Genomic DNA, 22,721 nt, shown 5'->3' with positions numbered 1-22,721 from the left:
AGAAGGGGTGATCCCCCCCCCCCCCACAGTCCCACTGACCAGAGCTGGGTGTGTCTAGCTAGCTTCATAACATACTGGAAACATTTGGCTGTGTAGCTTTTTGTTCGGCTTCAGAGCCTAGGTACTAGCTGAATTTTTAATTGAATGAGAAATAAAGATTTGCCTGTTGATAACACAAGAGTTGCTCCATGAGTCAGAAACCAGTAGTTAAAAGTAAGTTGGGTACAAAATAAATGTATTTTAATTCTGTTTTGTATGTTAGAAATTTCCAAATTAAATTTCTTTGCCTTGTCTTCAGTGTGGGATTCATCCAGGTCTTGCAGATGCCCGGCTAGCACTCTACCTAAACCCTGGCTCCTGTTCTGGAAAATTTTGTATTTCATACTTTTTTTTTTTTTTTTTTTTTTTAAAATCCTTTATATCAGTGCCAGTTAATTATTATGACACCAGAGGGCGCTGGTAGGTAATAGGTTTGCTTTGCTTTCCTTGCTTACAGCTTCTCCCCTCTCTCTAAGGAGCCAGCATAGATGTTGTTCATCTGGTAATCTCAAATCTGTCATGTTCTCAGGTTAATAGGACCAGAGCACGGAAATGTCAGTATTATAACATTTGTTTGGAAAGTTACAGTCAAACCATACTTTAGTATTTTTTTAATTTAAAATTTTAATTAACATACAAAGTAACAATTTCCCATGGCAATTTCATTCATACTTCTTTTTGATTGTATCATCCCACCCCAAATGCCCTTGCATGTTATCTCCCAGTTCCCATCTCAGTTTGCACCCTCCTGCCCCAGTAGTCACTTCAATTTTCAAATCACAGGTGGTCTTTTACCTTTCTACCTCTGTTCTTTACCCCCCCCCCCCATGGGCCCCTTTCTAGTTTCCTGACTTAACAATACTTATGTTTAAATTTGGAAGTAATGTACCTTGTTTGTCTTATCTCCCTTGGTATGCTTTCTAGTTTAATTCTTAAAAGGAAAACAAAAAAATACCATTACATTAGTAAAATGAGATATTTTCAAGTGTATAGTTAGTTCTTTTTAAAGTGCATTTTGTATGTATGCATATATGTGCACACATGCATGTGGAGGCCAGAGAACAACCTTGGGTGCTATCCACAAGACTACTATTTCCTTTGAGATACAGCGCTCTTCTGTCTCTCTCTGTCTCTGTCTCTGTCTGTCTCTCTCTCTCTCTCTCTCTCTCTCTCTCTGTCTCTCTCTCTCTCTCTCTCTCTCTCTGTCTCTCTCTCTGTCTGTCTGTCTCTCTCTCTGTCTGTCTGTCTCTCTCTCTCTCTCTCTCTCTCTCTGTCTCTCTGTCTCTGTCTCTCTCTCTGTCTCTCTCTCTCTGTCTCTCTCTCTCTGTCTCTCTCTCTCTCTCTCTCTCTCTCTCTCTCTCTCTCTCGTCTGCAGTCAGGCTAAACTAGCTGTCCAGCAGGCACTAGGAATCTTCCTCTCTCCACCTCCCTGGCAACCGGGGTCACAACCGCTCACCACCATAACTGGCCTTTTACCTTTTAAATGGGTTCTGATGGTCCAGTTTGGGCTTCAAGTTCACAGAGCTAGCCTTTTACCAGCAAAGTTATTTCTCTAATGTCTCAAATTCTGGTTATTTCCCCAACCCCACCATACTCCACCACACCCCCCCCCCCCTTTTTTTTAGATAACGTTTTTTTCTGTGTAGCCCTGTCTGCCCTGGAACTAGCTCTGTGGATCCACCTGCCCTTTCCAGAGTGCTGCAATTAAAGGTGTATGCCACCGTGCCCAGCTAAATGCTGGCAATTCCGACATTCTTTTGTTGTATTTGTCTCTTATTTCTGTCTTGAATTTAACCTTACATTGTTGCTAAGAGTAAAGCTGCTCACTTGCCTCTTACCACGTAGAGAGACGTGAGTGGAGTTTTAAATCCACACAGACTTAAGAGTAGCAGGACACTGCTGGATGCCCAGCTCCCTCGGCACCATGCAGTGTGGGTCCAGCTCACTGGAAGTGTGAGGAGGTGCGTGAATTCATTCCAGTTAGTCCATAGGAGAATTTGGGTTCATTTAACATCTTTTGGCTTCTCTGCAGGGTCATTTTAGTGGTTTTGTTTGTTTTGTTTTTAAATTTGTGCTTTTAAATAGCTAGTTTTAAAAATTATGTATGTTGGGATTATGCATTCTATTTAAGTCCGGTGCCCACAGAGATCAAAAGGGCATCAGATGCCCCGACCCCAGAGTTAGGTGGCTGTGAACCCTCTCTCCTGATGCTGGGAGCTGAAGCAGTGTGTGCTCTTATTCATGGAGCCATCTCTCCAGCCCTGCTTATTTGTTGAGTATGCATTTATTCTTATTTCTATTTAGGGGTCCGTATGAGTATATGCCATATGAATGCAGGTTCCGTGGAGGCTAGAAGGCAGCAGGACATACCCTGGAGATGAGTGACAGGTGGCAGTGAGCCTCCATGTGGGTGCTGTAAGAAATAAGCATTCTCAACTGCTGAAGTTTCATATTTTTACGTTGTTAGCCCGGACTTTATAGTTATTTTGTATCTTTTTGGTATTGTTTTAGTCTTTTTTTGTTTTGTTTTTTGAGACAGGGTTTCTCTGTAGCTTTGGAGCCTGTCCTGCAACTTACTCTGTAGACCAGGCTGGTTTTGAACTTAGAGATCCACCTGTCTCTGCCTCCTGAGGTCTGGGATTAAAGGTGTACGCTACCACTGTCCAGCCACTTGTTTTAGTCTTTTTCTTGCTGTGATAAAACATCGTCACTAAATGCTGCTTGGGGAAGAAAGGGCTTATTTCAGCACAGCCTATCACTCAGTGAAGTCAGGGTAGAAACTCCAACTGGGCAGGAACCTGGAGGCAGGAGCTGTTGCAGAGGCCATGAGGGAGTGCTACTTATTGGCTTGCTTATTATGGATTGCTCAGTTTGCTTTCTTATAGTTTCCAGGACCACAGTGGGTGGAGCCCTTCCATGTCAATCATTAGCCAAGAAAATGCAAATGCCATACACATTTGCATACAGGCCAACCTTATGGAGGCATTTTCTCGTTAAGATCTACTCTTCCTCATTGTCTAGGTGTGTTGACAAGACCATTATAATTTGATACTGAGAGATACAGAGGCTGCCTTTGAGGGCATTGCAAATCTTTCCTGTGACATGACTCACGGTCATTTCCCACAAATGATCCTGATCATTGGGGAGGAAGCTCTATTTTTTTAAATTGTGCACAGGTCCCTCCTGTTCATGTTAACGCCATTCCCTACATTGGCAGATTCCTACATGCTTCAAGGCTAGGAGAGTCCCTTGCTTGTCTCCCCACCCTCTTGGTGGTAATTAGATACAGTTAAGTGTAGGCCATTGGCCTACATTTAATAGTTATGAGTTTTATTTCACTGAAAGACTAAAAGCTTATGAATTTGATATTTTAGCCACATCCAGTGACTTTTACTTTGTTCTTTTGTTTTGATACAGCATCTGTAGTATGTAGCCTTGGCTGTAGTGGGTCTCCTTGGCTTCTGTTTTAGGCTGGGTATCTGAAAAATGTCTTGTTTGACTTTTGTACACGGAGGCCACCTGACCTGGGCATACATACAGTTCTAATCTTTCCTCAGCTTATGTTCATGCTTTACTGTCTTGTGGCATTTCCTATTATGAAATTTTGGGGCAATGCTAGTAAATACTGCCATACTGCACTTAGTGAAGGAGGCAGCTTCTGAGCAGCAGCTCTAGGAAACATGGTTGTTTGCATTTCGTAGAGGTTACCACCTAGCGTCACTTGCAGACATGCTGGCTGAATGACATAGGTACCATTGTGTGTGAGGTCTTTCTCTGGCTAAAAATTGGTGATAAATATGTGTTAAAACTAAATTAGAAAGCAGACATTGTGTCCCTGGCCCGTCTCTCTTTCATCGTTCGGTTGTCCAGACACAGGTTCTCTTCTGACTTTCTGGCCTTTCTCGTTTTCAGAGCAGCTTAGTCAGTATCTTTCAACACTGTATCTTACTTAGGTTTATCTCTTGGTCCCATTTTTGTTGCTTAAAGATTTGTTTAGTTTTATGCTTAGAAGTGTTTTTGCCTGCATGTATGTGTGTGCATCACATGTGCAATGATCACAGGGGAATGTTTTGCCTGCATGCATGTATGAATATCACAGAGGCCAGAATAGGGCGCTGGACTGCTTAGACCTAGAGTTACAGGTGGTTGTGAGCCGCCGTATGGGTGCTGGGGTCTGGTCCTTTGTGAGAACAGTGCTCTTAACCATGGAGCCATCTCTACAGCCTGATTTCTCTTTTCTGTTCTGGGAATTTCTCTAGCTCCCTACAGTTCATCCTCTCTGGGGTCCTCAGAGCATTCTGACCGGTGCTCAGCTCCTTGGGTGTTCTGACCCTCAGATGGTAGACACGTGGGGATTGTGTTCTTGGCCTTTTAGGCAGTGTACACTTCCATCCTGAGCCTTTACAGTTCTTCTCCATCCTGTTTCCAGATGACTTCTCCGCTGCTCCCACAGTGGACACCCCCCTGCCCCCCAGTTCTTCAAGGTCATGTGAATGAGTGGCACTCCTCACCCTCATTCCCGGTGGCTTTTCTCCCCGTACTTTATCCTCACTTTTGGTGGCTTTCTCCCGGTTCTGTCTATCCCAGGGCCCCTCTTCTCAGCTGTCCAGTGATCCTGCCTCCCTGCTTCTCATCTGAGTTTGGTCTTCCTCGGGTGTGGGGAAATGCAGTCTGTTATAAGGGCGATGGAAACAGATGCTTGCACATCCCAGAGTGGCCCTGCTCCCGCCCCACTCTGTGCCTGCCTGGGATGGAGTCAGGAGTAAGGAGGACCGCATGGCTGCCTGTGTGGACTTTTCCTCTTCGGGGGCTGTGCACTTAGAGCCTGTCTATCAGACACCCAGGGACTCGAATTGTGTGGTTTGCTCTTCAGTGTTCATTTTTGTTGACTTTGCTTATTGTTTAATGATGGGGTCCTACCTTGACATCACTGAAATTCTTTGAGTTTTGCAATCTGATGTCTTTGGGCTCCTGACTGGGGAAAAGAAAAATTGCCAGTGAATAAAACTAATCTCCCTTTTCACTGAGCTGGCAGCAACATGGGCAGACTTGCTCATCTGAACTGTTTGAAAAGATAGATTTTAATTTCTCTTCTTTGTTTGGGTTTGAGAAATACAATCCCAGCAGCTGCTGGGGTTCTATAATAGAATATCCAGATTGCTCTGAAGAAGCCTGCTGCAACACTGATTTTAAGACTGTAATAGGGGCTTGCAGTGACTGTTCGTGGCCAGGCGGTGGCTGTTGTGTAATACAAGTAGCATTTCTGAGGAGGTGTGGTTAGTTATACAATTTTGGCCAGCTCATGTGGGTTATAAGAGCTGAAATTACTTCAGCACCTTAAAAGCGGCTCCTGCTGCATCCCAGGACAGTCACAGCATTGCACAGGTGTGGTGGCTTTTGCACAGATTCCAGGACAGTTCTGTGGACAGATTGAGGCTCCATTGAAGGTATGACCATTATTTGGTACAGAAGCTCTGCTTTGGGGGATGAGTTCTGAGGCTCCCTGGACTGTGTGTCTGAACATGTCTATGACTGTTTCTGCATGTGCATTTGTGACCATGTATGTACCTGTGTGTGAGTATGTCTGGCCATGTGCCTGGTTTTCTGTGAGAGCTCACATACACCCAGAGAGTGGGGAGAGAGAGAGAGAGAGAGAGAGAGAGAGAGAGAGAGAGAGAGAGAGAGAGAGAGAGAGAGAGAGATTGAGATTGATTTTAGGTAGATGAGTAGTTTCTAGTTCAATTCTATGCAGCTGTGCTACTAGAAAATGTTCAGTCTTCCAGTGTGGCCAGACCAGGCATTATTTAAATATTGGCAACTGAACATTAGCGTTTCTGCAGCTCTCAGAAGACCATGCCCCTTGTTACACTTGTGAGAGAGTAAGGGCAGAACACCCAGGCTTTGCTTCCTTCCTCTATGCCCAGCTTGGGTGACAGAGCTCTGTGTGTTCCTGTCTGTTTTCCTTTTTACAGCCTGTTAGGGCTTTGGAGAAAAGCAAGTATATAAACAAAAAGGAATGCAAACAACACATTTCATGAAGATCTGGGCCTCTTTATAATGGAGTACTTCATTCTTTAATCCTTGTAAGTTTTTTAGATTTGGTCGACTACAGAAAAAGAATATTTGGTTGAGTACAGAAAAAAAAAAACATGATCTCTGTGGTGTCTGACTCTAAGTGATTACAGTTTCAGTGTTAGGTAGATCTTGTTTTGTTATTACTATTATTGACATAGGATCTTGTAATGTTGCCGTGGCTGGGCTTGAATTTGCAGCCCTCTTGCCCTAGGTTCTTGAAAGCCTGGGTTTAGAATTGTGTGCCACTGTGAAAAAAAAAATCCCACTTTAAAAGGGCTTTTTAAGGAGGAACATTATCCCTTGCAAGGATAAAATGGGCAACATGGTTCCCTAAGCTCCCCTTTATGGAAGATTAGAGAGACCCTTGTTTATCACCTTATATTGGTTTAACCTGGGTAAGGATTGTAGTCCCCGCTTAGGTAATTACACTGTAAACCCTTGTCATCGATCCCTTAGGTGAATTTCCCTGACCTTCTCTAGGGAGAGCCTACAGATAAAGGGTGACTCTTGGTGAGATGCAGTCCAAGTAGGTGGGCAGAAAACGGCTTTGACAAAGATTTACAGATGGAGGGGGAAGCAGTTGATCAAGCAAAAGTGGACAGACACGTGAACAGGGGTGTAAGGAAGTGGAGAGGGGCTTCTGGGATTGTGAGGAGATTTGGCTTTGATGTTTGAGGCACAAGGAGAAGATGAGAACATTCCAAAGTGGATTGGTGTGATCCAAAGAATATCACAGAGAGAGTGCAAGGGAAGAGATGGACGCGTCAGAAATGCTTCTTCTGACACCCACAGTTCCTCTCAGCGGGGAGCAGAAGTGGAAGGTGACCCCAGAGTTCACTCATGGCCTCCTCTTCAGAGGACAGTGGCGCTGCAAAGAGAGGATGGAGCAGGGAACCCAGCACAACAGAGCAGGGGAGCAGGAATAGCGTCTCCTGGAACTTACTCTAGCTTCCAAGGTCTTTTTCATGTTAGAAAGAGGGGGAGGGCATTGGAGACCTGGAAAAAGAGACAGCTGTCTGTACTTCTTGACAATAATTCAGGGGCTTGGCCTTCCTTGGCTTGTTCCAAAATGGCTACCATTTTTCAGAGCTTTGTTCTTTTCTGTTTTTCATTTAAAAAACGATTTTACTTTAAATTTTAAATTGTGTGCACATGCATGCAGTGCATGTGGAGACCAGAAGAGGGCATCCTAGAGTTGGAGTTGCCCCACATGGTGCTAGAAATCCAACTCAGGTCTCCTGGCTAATTTTACGTCAGTTTAACACAAGCTAGAGTCATTGGAGAGGAGAAATTGAGAAAATGCCTCCTGAAGCCTGGGCGGGCAAGTTTTTAAGACATTTTCTTAATTAGTGGTTGATGGGGGAGAGCCTAGCCCATTGTGGCTGGGGCCACCCCTGAGCATGTGGTCCTGGGTTCTGTGAGGAAGACTGAGCAAGTTGTGGGGAGCAAGCCAGTAAGTAAGCAGCACCCCTCCATAGCCTCTGTGTCACCTCCTGCTTCCAGGTTCCTGCCCTGTTTGAGTTCCTGTCCTCATTTCTTTCAGTGATGAGTTGTAAACCAAATAAACCCTTTTCTCCTCGGTTTACTTTTGGTCATAGTGTCTCATCAGAGCAAGTATAGCCTACCTAGGAGAAGTCCTCTAGAGAAAAAGAAAGTGCAAAGCCTTGTTCTCTAGGGACAGAGCCTACACGGGAGCACAATGCCTACTCAGAGTCCTTGCCCAGTCCACTTTTGGTTGGCAAGGATGTAACAACTTCTTTGCCTCAGTTGCTCTTCTTTGGAATAGAGATAGCAACCTTTACCAGAATTTCTAAGAGGGTTAAAGAGCATCCTATTTGCATCTGAAATGCATCTATTACGTATTCATTCTTTCTCTATTGTTAATATGTAATAGAAATAGGAGAATTGAGATGGCTCAGTCTACAAAGTGCTTGCCACACAAGCATGAAAACCTGAATCTGATCCCCATGTGAAAAATTAGCCATGCTGGTATAGTTTCTAGTACTGCTGCTGGTGAGGCAGAGGCGGGTGGGTCCTGGGGGCTCACTGGCAAGTCAGTCTAGCCTACTCAGGAGCTCCAGGCCAATGAGAGACCTTGTGTCAAAAAACAAGGTGGGCATTTCCTAAGGAATGACACCAAGATTGACATCTGGCTTCCACACTCACTAGCATGCACACGTTCCCACCCATGAGCGCACTCCATGCACGCCCACACAGTTTTCCACGGGCTTCTGTGATGTTTGGCGATCAACATATTGATTTTGTTTGCTTGTTTTCAGGTGCTAGGGATAAAGCTCAGGGTTTGCACATGCCAAGAAAGCACCCTACCACCCAGCTCCACTCACCCTACATTTATATTTTAATTTTGGTCCTACCTCTCCTCCCCTTCCAGATTCCAGTCACAAGATTTCCCTGAATAAACCCGGAGAACAGCAGTTAAATGTTGTTTTTCTCCATGTGACTAGAATGCCCTTTAGGAAAAGCTGTTTCCCTAAAAACTGAATGCCTTTTATGCCCTTGTCACTGTATGTCTGCCCTGCCTTCTGGGGAAGCTGGACTGATGCCAAGTGCCATGGAAATGTAGAAAAAGAGACAGTTTAGGTATGCATCTGAGGAGGTGGCCCCCGGAGTTCAAACCTGGTCAATGTGGATGGCAGCTGGAGCTGGGGAGGAATAGCCAGGATGTGGAGGTGAAAAGATACCTTTTATTAGAGTTTTATAATAGTGTTTGGGATAGCAGTTTCTGCTGGAATCCTCCAGCAGAGTTGGCAGTAAAGCTTCTGATGTGCATATAGGTCAGAAATACAGATTGTTGGGCTTGGGAGAGGCCAAACATTAGGATCTGAGTTTGATCTAGAATTCAGGTAAAGAGCTATATGTACAGAAGTCATGTGTGTGTCCCCGGGGCTCAGTGGAAGCCACTGTAAGTTGAAGTGCTAAAGTCTAGGCTGAGAGTCCTTGTCTTTGAAAAACCAGGTGGAGTGCAATTGAGAAGAAACTCATTGTCAACCTCTGGCCTCTAAAGCGTGTGAGCACATATGAGCACATATACAGAGAAAAAATAGATTGTTGATGGACTTTGTATGTACAAGCTAACAAAATAAGCTCTGTACTGACTTTTTGCTGTGCACAATCTCTGCCTCTTCCCCCAGTTGAGCATAAGTGAATGCCTTGACCTTTTGTAGGGTGATGGTCACTTCTAGGCCCTGGGAGAATGGCTTCTTGAGCGATTGTTCCTCCTGGGGCTCTGCAGACAGAACCTAGTTTCAGAGGTGGAACTTGCCATGGAACCTAGATTCCGCAGCTTCATCTGCTTCTCTTGAAATGCTTTTTCTTTCTCTTTAAAATTTTGGGGGCTAGAGAGATGGCTTAGCAGTTTTGTGTCCTGGCTGCTCTTCCAGAGGATCCAGGTTAAATTCACAGCATCTAGTGGTAACTCCAGTTCCAGAGGTTCTAATGCCCTCTTCTGGCCTCCGTGGCTATTAGACACACATGTGATGTACAGACTTACAAACAAAACACCTATACACATAAAAAAAATAACTAAAAAAGTAAAATGACCCTTTTCTATGGAGGACAAGTCTGTAAGCCAAGACAATGACAGGGCTTACCAGTGTCTTAGGGTATAAAAAGTAATCTTTCCTGTGAAGTCCCTGGAGATAGAATCCACGCAGGTTTTGTGGGAAAGCCTGCTCTTGCTGTTAGTGGGCACTTTCCGCGTTTGTGCAAGGGCCTTGTGTAGCCAGCGTCAAGCATCCTGCTCTGCGCACTCTCTTTGTCAGGCTTTTCTGAGTGTGTTGTGCGTAGCAAGTGGCACATCCAGGCACATGACTCTTGCTTCTGTGTCACTGCAGAGCTCAGTTACATCAGTGGCTTTGAGACTTGGTTTGAGTGACCCACAGTGTAAAGAAAGCATCATTTTTCTCTTCATCTGGGAGACCAGAGGTCTACCACATGGTACTAACTTGTGAAAGGCCAGATTCAGGGCTTTAGCGAGGCCATGGGCTTGCCTGACTGTAATCACCTCCCACTAGATGACATCATGGCCAGGGTCAGAAGAGAGATCACTTGATAATAAGACTGGAAGCCAGAGTGGGATGCAGGATTTGACTTCCATCCTGTTATAGCAGCTTTCTTGGAAGAAATAGCTGGGCTTCCAGGAGAACTGCCATTCATCTCAAGGGCAGAGTCCTCTGTGTCCTCCCATTGGCCCTGTGTAAACATCACACTGAGGACCAAGTCTCCAGCATAGCCAGAACATCTAAGCCACAGCACTAGTTTTCCCTTACCTAGCGAGCTATACTCTGAAATTGCTGCTTCTTCTGTTTCTGGAACTTTCTATGAATACTGGGTTGGCCTTGAACTCATAGAGATCTATCTGCCACTGCCTCCTGAGTGCTGGGTTTAAAGGCTTTGTCACCATACTTGGCCTAGACTGAAGTCATTGTACCTGTGAGTTACAACTCTTCCCTACTAAGCTGGTAGCCATCAGCCTATTGTTTATTTCTGAGTTTGACTGCCCTAGACAGCTGATCTCAGAAGAGAAACATAAGCTACTTCCTCTTGTGTGACTTGCTTTTTTCACTTAGTGTAAGGTTTTACATTGCTGTTTTTTAATTTTCTTTTTAGTGTGAACAGTTTCAGTGTGAATAAAGATTTCTGTGCAGTTTAATTTGTTTCATTCTTCTTATATGTATGAATTTCTTGCCTGAAGTTGTCTGTGCACCACATGCTCTGCTGGTGTTCGAGGAAGCTGGAAGAGAGCACCAGATCCCCTGGAACTGGAGTTAAGGAAGGTTGTAAGCTGCCATATGGGTGCTAGGAATGGAAGGAACCCAGTCCCCCGTAAGAGCTGCAGGTGCTCTTTAACTGCTGAGCACTCTAACACCTATGCAGTCTTTTTAAGTAGCTCTATGACATGGCTTTTTAATGAATGGACCATAATTTTGCCATACCACTAAGTCTTTGTCTTAGAATATACTGCTGAAAGTAACATTCTCAAGACAAATTTTAAATAGCTTATGCAGCCCCCAAGTTCAGTTCCAAGACTCCAATATGAGCATGAATATTCATCATAATTCTTTGTTTTGTTTGTTTTTTTGGTTGGTTTTTCAAGATGGTTTCTCTGTGTAGCCCTGGCTGTCCTGGAGTATACTCTGTAGACCAGACTGGCCTCGAACTCACAGAGATCCACCTGCATCTGCCTCCTGAGTGCTGGGATTAAAGGCGGACATCACCATCATGCAGCCATGATTCTTACAAAACATAAAACCAAGTCACCTTCTCATCAACTCACTTTTCACTGAGAATATATGAGTATCTGTTTCTCCATCATCCTTTCATTGAGGGTATTAGAATAGATAACATAGGCAAAGGCGGCTCTTCATCTCATCGTGCTGTTTGTGTTTAGTAGGAGACTGAGCACTAGCACCATCCTGCTTGTTTGTACACAGAGGGTTAGGGTGTCTTCATTTCTAAGCTTGATTTAGAAAGTAAGAATGCTTATATGTATTTTGCCCCCTATTTTATTCTATTTGTTTATTTATGTTTTGTTTTTGGAAACAAGGTTTCTTTATATATCCTTGGCTAATCTACCTAGAGCTAGCTATGTAGACCATACTGACCTTGAACTCACAGATCCACCTGCTTCTGCCTCCCAAGTGCTGGGATTAAAGGTGTGCACCACCACTGCCTGGCTTTGACCCCTAATTTTATTGGATTTCTCTCTATACTTATACAATCTATCAGTCTTTTTTTTTTTATCGTTTTGTTTGTTTGAGACAGGGTTTCTCTGTGTAATGCCCTAGCTGACCTGGAACTCACTCTGTAGACCAGACTAGCCTCACAGAGATCCTCCTGCTTCTGCCTCCCCAGTGCTTTTTTTGTTCGTAAATCTTTAATGATAAGCCACGAGTTCCTCGTCCCAATATGTAATCACGTAGTAGTTTTTTTTTTAAAAAAAAACTTAGATCTTTCCTTGATTTTGTGAGTAGTGAACTGAATCCCTCCCTGATGTACCCTGAAGTGCCACTACATATATCATATATTCATAGTCTGAATTTTTCAGTATCTGGAATGAGCCAGTCTGTTTTCATATCTTCTTTTTTAAATCTCAGCAGCCCTGTATTAGGGTTTCAAGCTGAGAGAAGGCATTCTTTTTATAATATTTCAAATATTTGAGGCTTCATTTCTTTTGGAGTTAAAGGCTTGTACCAAATATCCAACTCTACTTATAGCCATTCTTGCTCATTCTTTTAGGAATTTTTAGCGGTATTAAGATTAAATTTTTATCAGTTTTGCTGATTGGAAAATGAATATCCTTGCAGTAGCTCCAGGAACACTCTGTTTCAGTGGTTGCTCAAATCCCTTCAATGGAAAATCAAATAAGATTATGATCACAGGCCAGAATAATTGCTACTTATATAATAAAAGATACATGATGTGCCCTGCATACATGACCACTTAACATAGAAAATGGCTATTATTACTGCCATTGTCGTCATCATCCCTCAACCACTCCTGTCAAGTGGTCAAGGACCAGACAGCAAGTAGCCTGGCTCATTCTCTGTCATTTGGCCAGAAGCAGGAAGGGGAACCTTGGGGGCACCACCGATTAATAATCTTCCCCTACTGCTGGAGTTTCTGGGAGATTTTCTGTTAATATTCATTCTCTCTCTCTCTCTCTCTCTCTCTCTCTCTCTGATTTTCTGTTAATATTCTCTTCTCTCTCTTATTGTTATTTTGTGTATATGCGTGGGCCTGTGAGAGTATATCTGTACCATTGTGTGTAAAAGCCTTTGGAGGGTAGAAGAGAGCGTTGGATTTCCTAGAATTGGAGTTACACACAGTTCCGAGCCCGCATGTGGGTGTCAGGAACTGAACCCAGGTCTTTGGCAAGAGCAGCAGGTGCTCTCAACTGCTGAGCTATTTCTCTAGCACCCACAATTTTTTTTTTCCGAGACAGGGTTTCTCTGTAGTTTGGGAGATTGTCCTGAAACTTGCTCTATAGATCAGGCTGTCCTCGAATTCACAGAACTCACCTGTCTCTGCCTTCCAAGTGCTGGGATTAAAGGCATGCTCCACCACTGCCTGGCCCCACATTCTTTAGTGATCCGTGTTCCCCAAAGCCTTCCTCAGAACCTGGTTTGTGTTTTAGAGGTTGTTGGTCAGCACTGCTGCCTCCTCCCAACCAGCTCTCCCACTTGTGGCCAAATACAAATATTGCCATTGGAGTGCAGTCAGTCCTGTTGAGAAGTACTATTTTAAGTAGATGTGGGTACGATAAGGATGTAAATGAGTAGCTACTTCAGAAAGATTTGGTGGGTGTCTTGGGTTTTCTCTGTTCAAGAATGCAATTTGGGATTGGGAGATGGCTCAGTGGTTAAGAGCGCAGGTTCCTCTCCCAACACTCACATAGTTGCCAACAAACAGGGGTTTGATGGCCTCTTTGGGTCTCCAGGCACCAGGCACGCACATAGTGCAGAGACATACATGAAGGTAGAATACCCATACATACAAGGTTTAAAACAAGCTGAGTGTTTTGTTTTCCTTTGGACTCTCAAGACTGCTGAGTGCTCAACTTTCACATCTTTTCTTGTTCTCGTGTGCCCTTGTTCCCAACCCAGTCCAAATGAGAAATTGCTGAAAAGGAAGCTCCCAATTTGCATTCTATACACCCTTTAGTTTGCTTACTTTTTTTTTTCCTTTTGGAGGGCATATCTGGCATCACTCCCCCGCCCCACTCCTGCCTGCTTGAATCACTCTTTTCTTTATAAAAAGCCTGGCATACCTGGACATGTTTTACTGGACATGTGCCAGCCCTTGTATCCTTGTGCTTTCTCATTTCTGAAGACAAGTTTTCCAAATGTTCGTTAATCCGGGGTGGATTAGTTGTCTTGTCCCGGTTATGCTATGTGGTTTGAAATTATTTTAATTTTTTTCTCTTTTAAAAACTTGTCTGCAAGCCGGGCGATGGTGGCACACGCCTTTAATCCCAGCACTCGGGAGGCAGAGGCAGGCGGATCTCTGTGAGTTCGAGACCAGCCTGGTCTACAGAGCTAGTTTCAGGACAGGCTCCAAAGCCACAGAGAAACCCTGTCTCGAAAAAAAACAAAACAAAACAAAACAAAAAAAAAACTTATCTGCATATGATTGTTGGAGGGGCTTCCTGATTTTGAATTTTTCTTAGTTTTATTTTAGTTTGGAATGTTGGATGTTTCTTTATTGAATGTGATCTCTTATACTTTTCAAACTTTCATATCCACCTTGGATTTGGTAGTGGTGATCTTTCCCTTCCCATCTCTTGTGTTACCTCCTATTTTTGGAGAAAGATCTGGGCTTCATTTTAGGCTTATGCTATAAGTGGCTGAGCCCGCATGCTTTGATTTCCTTATTTTTGGTGTTGTAATCAATTAAGAACTCATCCTGGTGCCGCCTTTCTTGGCTTCTGCATAGCCACTTAATTCTAGCAATCTGTCTCTTATTGGATGTTGAATGCCTTCTGCCTTCTCTGGGACATATATAGGGAATTTAGAATTCCTTAAGTCGTGTTGCCATTCATGACAAATTGACTATATTTGCATTATCTTAAATTTTAATTAAAATTCACTTCTGTGTCAGTACAAGGCACTGTTTAACTACCAGGTGACTAGTGCTTTCTGCTAGACAGGGCAGGCACAGAACATTTTCAGCACTGGAGATGTTCTGTCAGGAAGCTTGGTTAGTGCACGTCAGAGGTCTACCTTAGCTGTTGTCTTCGTCCTGTGTTCTATGTTTTTCACACCATACTTGTGCTCCTTTTTTCAACAGGTGGTTGACTGTAGGTGAAGCGGGTGGGTTCTTGACAAGCAGTGGTGGTATCTTGTCAGCTGTTTGGACTGTTTTTGTGTAGCAAGTCTGATGCTGGGTCACTCACTGTCTTCTGACTTTCTTGCGCTGTCTCTTGCAGGTGATAAGAAATGACAGTAATCTCCGTCTGAGAATCCCGTGCTCCAGGTGCTGAAGAGCTGCCTCTGCTTGAGCTCCTGGTGTGAACAAGCCTTTACTGCAGTTTTATTGGTTGTTCAACTTTCTTAATGATGGGCATTGGCAAGAACACCACCTCCAAATCAGCGGAGGCTGGGGGTTCCACGGAAGGCAAATATGAAGAGGATGCAAAGCACCCAAATTTCTTCACTCTCCCGGTAAGGGTATCTCTTGCCTTCTAGTTTCTCTTGGGAGTAGATGTAGGGTAGACTTTAACATCTGTGTTTTCAGTGAACATTGTGGCATTGAAAATCAACTGCCTCTTATGTCTTTGAGACAACCCAGCATTGGCTGTATTCTCAGCCAGCCTCAGGGTACCTGCTTGGTTGAGTTAACCCAGGAAGGAAGTATATACTCCTATTGATGTTTTAAAAACTTGTTGACTGAGATTTCTGTCTCCCCGCTCCTACAGTCATTCAGTCCCAAAGAAACACACATAAAAAGGGATGAATGGCACTAAGGTAACTAGTGCCTGTCTGGCGCCTACCAAGCCCTTAAGCCCCACATGAGTGAATGTGATTAAGAGATTAATGAGTGGGTTGGCTATGAAAGCCAGCTTAGCTAGTCTCTGGTCCATTCCCTATCTTTCATCGTGAGCTGTTCTCCATAGCTCCCAGACTCTGTAGGCAGAACAGCCGTCACCAGACACAGCCCCTGAAACTTGGGTCAGAACCACAAACAACTGTTTTTCTTTTTCTTCTTTTAAACCTCTATTTTATATGTATGGGTGATTTGCCTGCTTGTCTGTGTACCACATACATGCAGTGCCTGCAGAGGCCAGAAGAGGGCATTGGAGCCCCTGGACAGCAGTTAGAGTGGGTTTTATCACCATATGGGTGCTGGGAATTGTACTTACGTTTGTGTTTCTCATCTCAGTGATGTGTAACCAGTGCGCCCACTTTCCCTATCTACCCCTGCAAGTCATCCTTGCTGTGGCTGCACCCCACTGTCCACATCTAGCTCAATTTCGGCTCTGCTCAGAGCCATCTCTTCAGCACCCTACAAGATATGTTAATAGTGCAGATCAAAACCAAGTCTTCTAAGTTTTAAAGAGCCTTCTAAGACCGTTCAGTTTCTTTGATAAAATTGTGTTCAGAAGGTCACAAAGTGAAAATGTTACACAATTATCAATGTTTTTTAATCTTTGTTCCTTAAACACACACACACACACACACACACACACACACACACACAACACACACACGTGTACACACACAGACACATACACTCACACACCCCCTCAGTACTTGTCATGAAGAACTGGTTTTAACATGACTTTTTTCTCTTTTGGGTGTTAAGTTGTCTAACCAAGAGCCATGCGTGTGCTAAGACATCTTCTACCCTAGCATCTGGCCCAGAGCTGTATATATGCTAAGACATCCTCTGCCCGAGAATCTGGTCCAGAGCCATGCATATGCTAAGACATCATCTTCCCCAGCATGTGGCCCAGAGCCATGTGTATGCTAAGACATCTTCTGTCCCAGCATCTGGTCTGGAGTTGTACTCATCACAAAGCCCCCATCTACCTCAGAGCATCAGTCTGTACCCTTGTGCTTCATTCAGTGGGACGGTTATGTCCAGACCATTGTTTATCCTCCATCTGCCCCTGCTACCTCAGCTCCTGCTGCTGCTTTTTGGCGTTAGCCTGCCTGCCCACCCTCTGCTGTAGCTGGAGTGACTGAGAATTCCTTAGCCTGGCACCTGGCACCCGCTCTGGACGGATCTCCTGTAGAGTATCAGGGCTGAGTCTTGTTTGTCTGGGACACAGCTAGGATCTGTTAAATAAGTATCTGAGCTTTCATTTAGTTCAAGGAGCATCTGCCATGTGTACATGACTAGAAAGCAGTTGTGATTGTGAACTCTTGCTAAAATCTGTTGGTTTTGGTATCATGTCAGATCTTAAAATTTATTGAGGTTGACTGTAGTTGTACTACTTTCCTTGGCTTAGGAGGCCAAGGCTAGAGAGGGTCAGGAGGCTAGCATGGGCTACATTTTGAGACCCTTTCTCAAAATTTTTTCTTGAGGTACAGTTTGTATAACAAAGTTTGAAATAAAGTTGTCAGAGACATATGATATATTCACAGTGTTGTGTAACTACCATGTCCAGCCAGTTCCAACACCCTTGTTCCCTAAGAGGTACCCAAGGAGCGGGGCGGCCTTGCCCATGGCTTTTTCTACTGCAGACTCCGGTTTCTCTGATGGAGTCACTTGGTGTTACCTTAGGAAGGTTCATGTTGCCTGTGTGTTCCCCTGGGCTGCGTGGGGGCTGAGTGCCGCAGTGTTGCTGTGCTGCAGTGAGAATGCTGTAGCCGCCTCAAGTGCAGATTTGAATTTGACTGGGAACATGGATATTGCTGTAGCCAGTGCAGGCAAACCAATGCCACAAACCCAGGTGTTCAGAGAAGCTGTGGTGTGCTGTGGAATTCTGTCTGTTGTTTGTTTTTGTTTTCGGGGTAGGATCTTGCACTGGTCTGGTTTGACTCCAGATCCACAGTCCTTCTGCCTCAGCCTTCTGAGGGATTGTAGGTATGCACCACTGTACCTGGATAGAAATACTTTTAAAGCAGACCTTTGCTTAAAGTACTAAAAAAATTCTGCTCTGTTGCAGTGTGTTAATTAAGATCTTTGGCAGACTTTAAACATGGACTTTAAAACTTGCTTTCAAATGAGAAATTTAATTGTTTCCTGGCTCAGTTTCCTTAGACACAAAAGCAAGTGTATTGGAAATCCCTCTGGAATTCCTCAGTCCCAGGAACTTTAGGCCCACTGTTGCTAAACTCTAGTCTTTTTCACGACTCCTTCTTGAACAAAGAACTTCTGTTCATATAGGAAACTACCAAAGTGCAGTGAAGGAAAAGGAGTGTAAAATGGCCTTCTGATTAACGACAACCCCTGTTAATGTTTGGGAGTATGTTGTTATTGTCGTCTGTTTTAAATTTTGGCTTTTGTGCTGATACTATTATAGTTTTTTTTAGATATTTTTCTTGTGTTAGTATGTCAGCTTCAAAGTTTTTCCTTTCCTTCCTCCTTCTCCCCCTGTCTCATCCAACGTTTTCGTCCTGCTGTGTAGCCCAGACAAGTATAGTCAACTTCCTGACCACCTTTCAGCTCTCCCAGAACCTCCCCACACTCCCTCACCACCCCACCCCACCCCACCCCACCCCACCCCACCCCATCCTCTTCTTCACATTGCAGTCCAGTTAATGCCGCCGTATGTGCTTTGGTGCAAAGCAGTTGTTCTCAACCTTCCTAATGCTGTGACCCTTTAATACTGTCCTCATATTATGGTGATCTCCAATCATAAAATTATTTCGTTGTTACTTCATAATAGTAATTTTGTTGCTGTTATGACTTGTAATGCAAATATCTGATATGTAGGATTCTTGACATGCAACCCTGTGGAAGAGTCATTTGACATGCCAAAGGAATCATCACCCGACCCACAGGTTGAGAACCATTGGTATAGAGCCATCCACCAGAGCTTAGGCAATACCCCTAAAGAAAATTGACTCTCCTCCTCTGAGTAGCCATCAACTGCCGATTTTCCTCACCTAGGAGTAGGGCCTTGTGAGCCCCTACTTTATGCTTGGTCTTATACAGGCCTCTCTTGCTTTCTTCCCCTCCCTTGTTGGTCTGGAGTTTTCTGTATGAATTGTTGGTTTAGTCCCTTTTCTCTCTTTTGCATCACATAGTTTATCTTAGACCATCATCACTGTTTTCTATTGTGTAGTTATTTCACAGTGCTGGAATTTAAACTGTGTATGTGTCTTTTGCTAATCTTATGGTTTTTTGTTGTTGTTGTTGTTGTTGTTGTTGTAGTTTTTGAGATAGGCTCTCATTCTGAATTTTCCATGTAGATTTTGGGAATTGAACCTTGGTCCTCTGCAAGAACAGCCAGTGCTTTTAAACACCGAGCCACCCCTCCAGTTCCTATATATGGAATTTGTGTTACAATGATATATTTCTAACCAATGTAGTTTGTACTGACTGAGTTATTATCATTGCCTGGGAGGCCTGGAGGTCATAGGGAGTCCACAGAGTTGACTGTACTATGACTTTTTTTATCTGAGAAGGTAAGGGAAAAAGACACACATACTCTCTTTCTTGATGGTTTTTTTCAGACTTTATCTTTATTCTTCTTTTGTCTTCTCTCTATTCTTTGTTTTCCTAGTGATTTCCTTCTCTCATTCTTGATGTTTTCCTTCTAACTCTTTCTAACTCTCTTCATTTTTCCCCTTACAGCCTATATATCCCAACAAAATCTTTAGGGCAATATAAAAATTACAATGTGGTTACATTCTATTTTTCAAGTAAATGATTACAATGAATGCAAGTGAAAAACATCATGTTTTCCATATCCCTTACACAATTAAACATTTTACATATTACAGGTGAAAAATTATCCCCAGGAACCCATGTATATTCATTCCTAAGCAGCTTGTTATAGATTAACAGAATGTAAGCGAGCAAGGTATTCTTTTACTGGCAGGCTGCATTTTTCAGTTACAAAGAAAGGACCAATCACTTATCTTGAAAGGTAATCTTATAAGGACTCTTAAAGGAATCACAAACTTAAACTTTTATGCACGAAAAACAATCAGCTCTATTTTAAATGCATAACCACTTATCAATAGTTTTTTATATCAGGAGATTGAGGGCAGAAATGCGTATAAGGAATTAATTAATCACCACCTTTGGTCATCAGCTAATGATAATTGGGCCACTTTGTTTTTGTCCCTGGACCATAATGAGTTCCTCATTCAACTCTGTGCCTCTCTAAACTTAGATCATCTTCTTGGACATTTCCCCTCAAAGCTATTTGACAGAACATCCTAGTCTAAGTTATTTTCAGAGCGTTTTTCAGCTATAATGCACTCCGAGCCCTATGAACACATCTAACATTAGGTTAAAAGAATGGAATGTAGCTGGGCTACTGGGATTCAGTTGTTTTCTTGATTATTAATCTAAGCCACCGTCTGTACGGCCCCTCATGTGTTCTAGCTGTGTGACACTTGTTTGTTTTATTTTTTTAATAATCAAAACTGTTCTTAATTAACATTATTACTATTTTTATCAATTATACAGTGCATCTTAGGAATACGTCATCTTCATAATAATCCACAGGTAAAAATGCCCAATAGAAGAGGGTGTTTCCATTACAGTCAGTGGGGACCTCTCCATACCCATTCACACCATGCCTGATGCCTGAGAAAGATGGCAATGGGGATTTGCCTCCTGGTAGGCTAACACCTGAACTTCAATTGCCCTCCGCTGCACCTCTGACGTGGCCACTGGCATTTATGAACACACACACACACACACACACACACACCTCTCACTGTGTTGCTATGTTGCTCTGGTTGGCCTGATACTTGCATTGTAAACCTGTCTGGCCTTAAATTCAGAGATCCTCCTGCCTCTGCTGCTGGACTTCTAATCCTGTGTTTTTAAAAAATCTTTGGAGCCAGATAGAGTGGCATTGTTCCTGATGCCAGCACATGGGAGGCTGAAGACAGGAGTATCATTAGAGTTCTAGGGCAGTTTGGGCTATGTAGCAAAATCTTGTCCTAAAAAAATCAAACAAAATGTAGATTTACTGTCACCACTATAGCTAAGTCACACGAAGTTTTCCTTGATGTTACAGAGTCTATGTTAAGAATGACTTTCCTGGGACTCGAAAGATGCCATAGCAGTTAAGAGCACTTGATTTTTAGAGGACTCATAACTGCCCATAACTCGAGCCTCAGGAAACCTGATGCCCGCTTCTGGCCTCCTCAGGTACCCACAAACTTACATATACATAAATAAAAGCCTTAAGAAAGTCATTTCTCTTATAGTATCTGAGTATAACTAGTTTATGAGTGGTTATTATTATTTTTCTTTAAACGACCAACCTCTCCACCAATACAAATAATCCCAATCAGACCAGATCAGACTGAATTAGAAGATGCCCATGTTCAATGGCTACCAGTACTCCCAGGTGGCATCCCCTCACCCTCAGGAAAACATGGAGAGGGGGACACTGGAAACTGGGAGACCACATGTTCATTCTCTGGGGGATCGTTTAAATAGCCTGTGGGTGTGGTTTGACCTTCCCTGGGAGGGGTTACCTTTTAGTGGGCTTTTTTGACCCTCCCTGTGGGGGGGGTCACCATTTGGTGGGCTTTCTCTGAGGTGGATTTTGGACTGAGGCAATCCCAGGGGAGGGAGCTTTGAAAGGGAATTTTCTGCCCAACATTCCAAAAATGGTTGCTAGGGGGCTGAGGTGAAGCCCCCTAACTAAATAATTATCATTCTTTCTGTCTTTGTATCTATCTATCTATCTATCTATCTATCTATCTATCTATCATCTATCTCAGTTTCTTGGGATTAAAGCCTCTTTTTTAGTATTGTATCTTTAGCGATTCCTAGGAATGGAACCACTTGGTTAAGGAATGAAAACACTTTTGTTTCTTGTTTCTAACCAGATAAATCATACTGTTTCTCACCAAAGGAGGCATAGCGTGAGGCTAGACCTCCATTGAATTCATCTCAGGATGGGTAGGTCCTCCTACCTTCCAGTGACCAAGCAATTACACACATCAGGCTGCAACACTTCCTCCCCACCCCCCCACCCCCTTTATCCATACACCTTTATATTCGCAAGGTTCATTGCAAACCACTCTTGTGACCTCAGGGCCTGTGTTCTCAAGTGTTGCAGCTGGTGAGGGGCAAGGGCAGCTCCCCCACTCTTGTGACCTCAGGGCCAGCTCTCCCACCTGCTTCAGGTGTTGATGGATTGGGGGGGGGGTCTCTGTCCCGCCCATGTCCCCATACAACAGGTGAATAATGGGGACAACTCTCCCATGCTCACAGCTTCGGTTCTGGTTCACCTACACCTCTGCCAACAGGATTGGCTCTGTCGTGCTGCCCAGGTGAGGTGCAAGGCCTGCTCTTCTGAGCTAACTTTTCCTCTTTCTAGAGCAGACTTGCAGTTGCTTTGGCTCCTGAAGAAGCCATCTTAACCAAAGTAACTTAGACACCACCACTTAGCAGCAACCTGGTCACCCACATTGCAACACAGGCTTATCCAGTCACCTCCCTTGTCCTGGAGGGTGTTGTTGATCCTATGGCTAGAGGTTTCTTTGGAATGTTTCCCTGCTGGGCTCTGGCTCTCCCAGCTCCACCTATAGGGCATAGCACATTTCCCCATTTAATAAAGCCCATATACACATTGGAGTTTTGCTTAAGAAAAAACAGACTTTGCTGTTGTGATATGTAAAATGCATTTTAGGGCCCTTAAAAGAATTATGAGAGGCTTTCTGGAAAAAACACATTTGCCTACAGTGAAGCGGCAAGTGCCGAAAGAGCCTTTCAGTGGTGCCTCTCTCCTCAGGTGGTGATCAACGGTGGTGCCACGTCCAGTGGAGAGCAGGACAATGAAGACACTGAGCTCATGGCAATCTACAGCACGGAGAATGGCATCGCAGAGAAGGTACCCGTGCTCAGCCCTTCCTACTGCCTGACCCATGTTTCTGCAGGGCCAACGATGTCTCTGGTTTGGGACAGTGTAGCTCTGTGTGAGGGGGTAGTCTGCATGTCTG

At 43.8% G+C, this 22,721-nt stretch overlaps 1 protein-coding gene across 8 annotated transcripts in view; it reads left to right on the top strand.

Annotated features, from left to right (window-relative positions):
• Positions 1–22,721, top strand: part of Slc23a2 (solute carrier family 23 member 2) — a 101,610-nt gene that overhangs the window by 34,935 nt on the left and 43,954 nt on the right. For 7 of the 8 annotated variants that reach the window (XR_012909710.1, XM_075962250.1, XM_075962247.1 and 4 more), the window contains 2 exons: positions 15,062–15,296; positions 22,514–22,612. Coding sequence is in view for 7 of the 8 variants with exons in the window: in XM_075962250.1 (XP_075818365.1) it covers positions 15,189–15,296; positions 22,514–22,612 (207 nt within the window). In the remaining variant the exon portion in view is untranslated. Of the gene's footprint in view, positions 1–5,360; positions 5,487–15,061; positions 15,297–22,513; positions 22,613–22,721 lie in introns of those variants that run through there. The other variant, XM_075962246.1, reaches the window with a different exon arrangement.

This window comes from Microtus pennsylvanicus, chromosome 2 (assembly GCF_037038515.1).
Source record: "Microtus pennsylvanicus isolate mMicPen1 chromosome 2, mMicPen1.hap1, whole genome shotgun sequence".
NCBI lineage: Eukaryota > Metazoa > Chordata > Mammalia > Rodentia > Cricetidae > Microtus > Microtus pennsylvanicus.
This window is presented reverse-complemented; position numbering and strand designations above follow the sequence as displayed.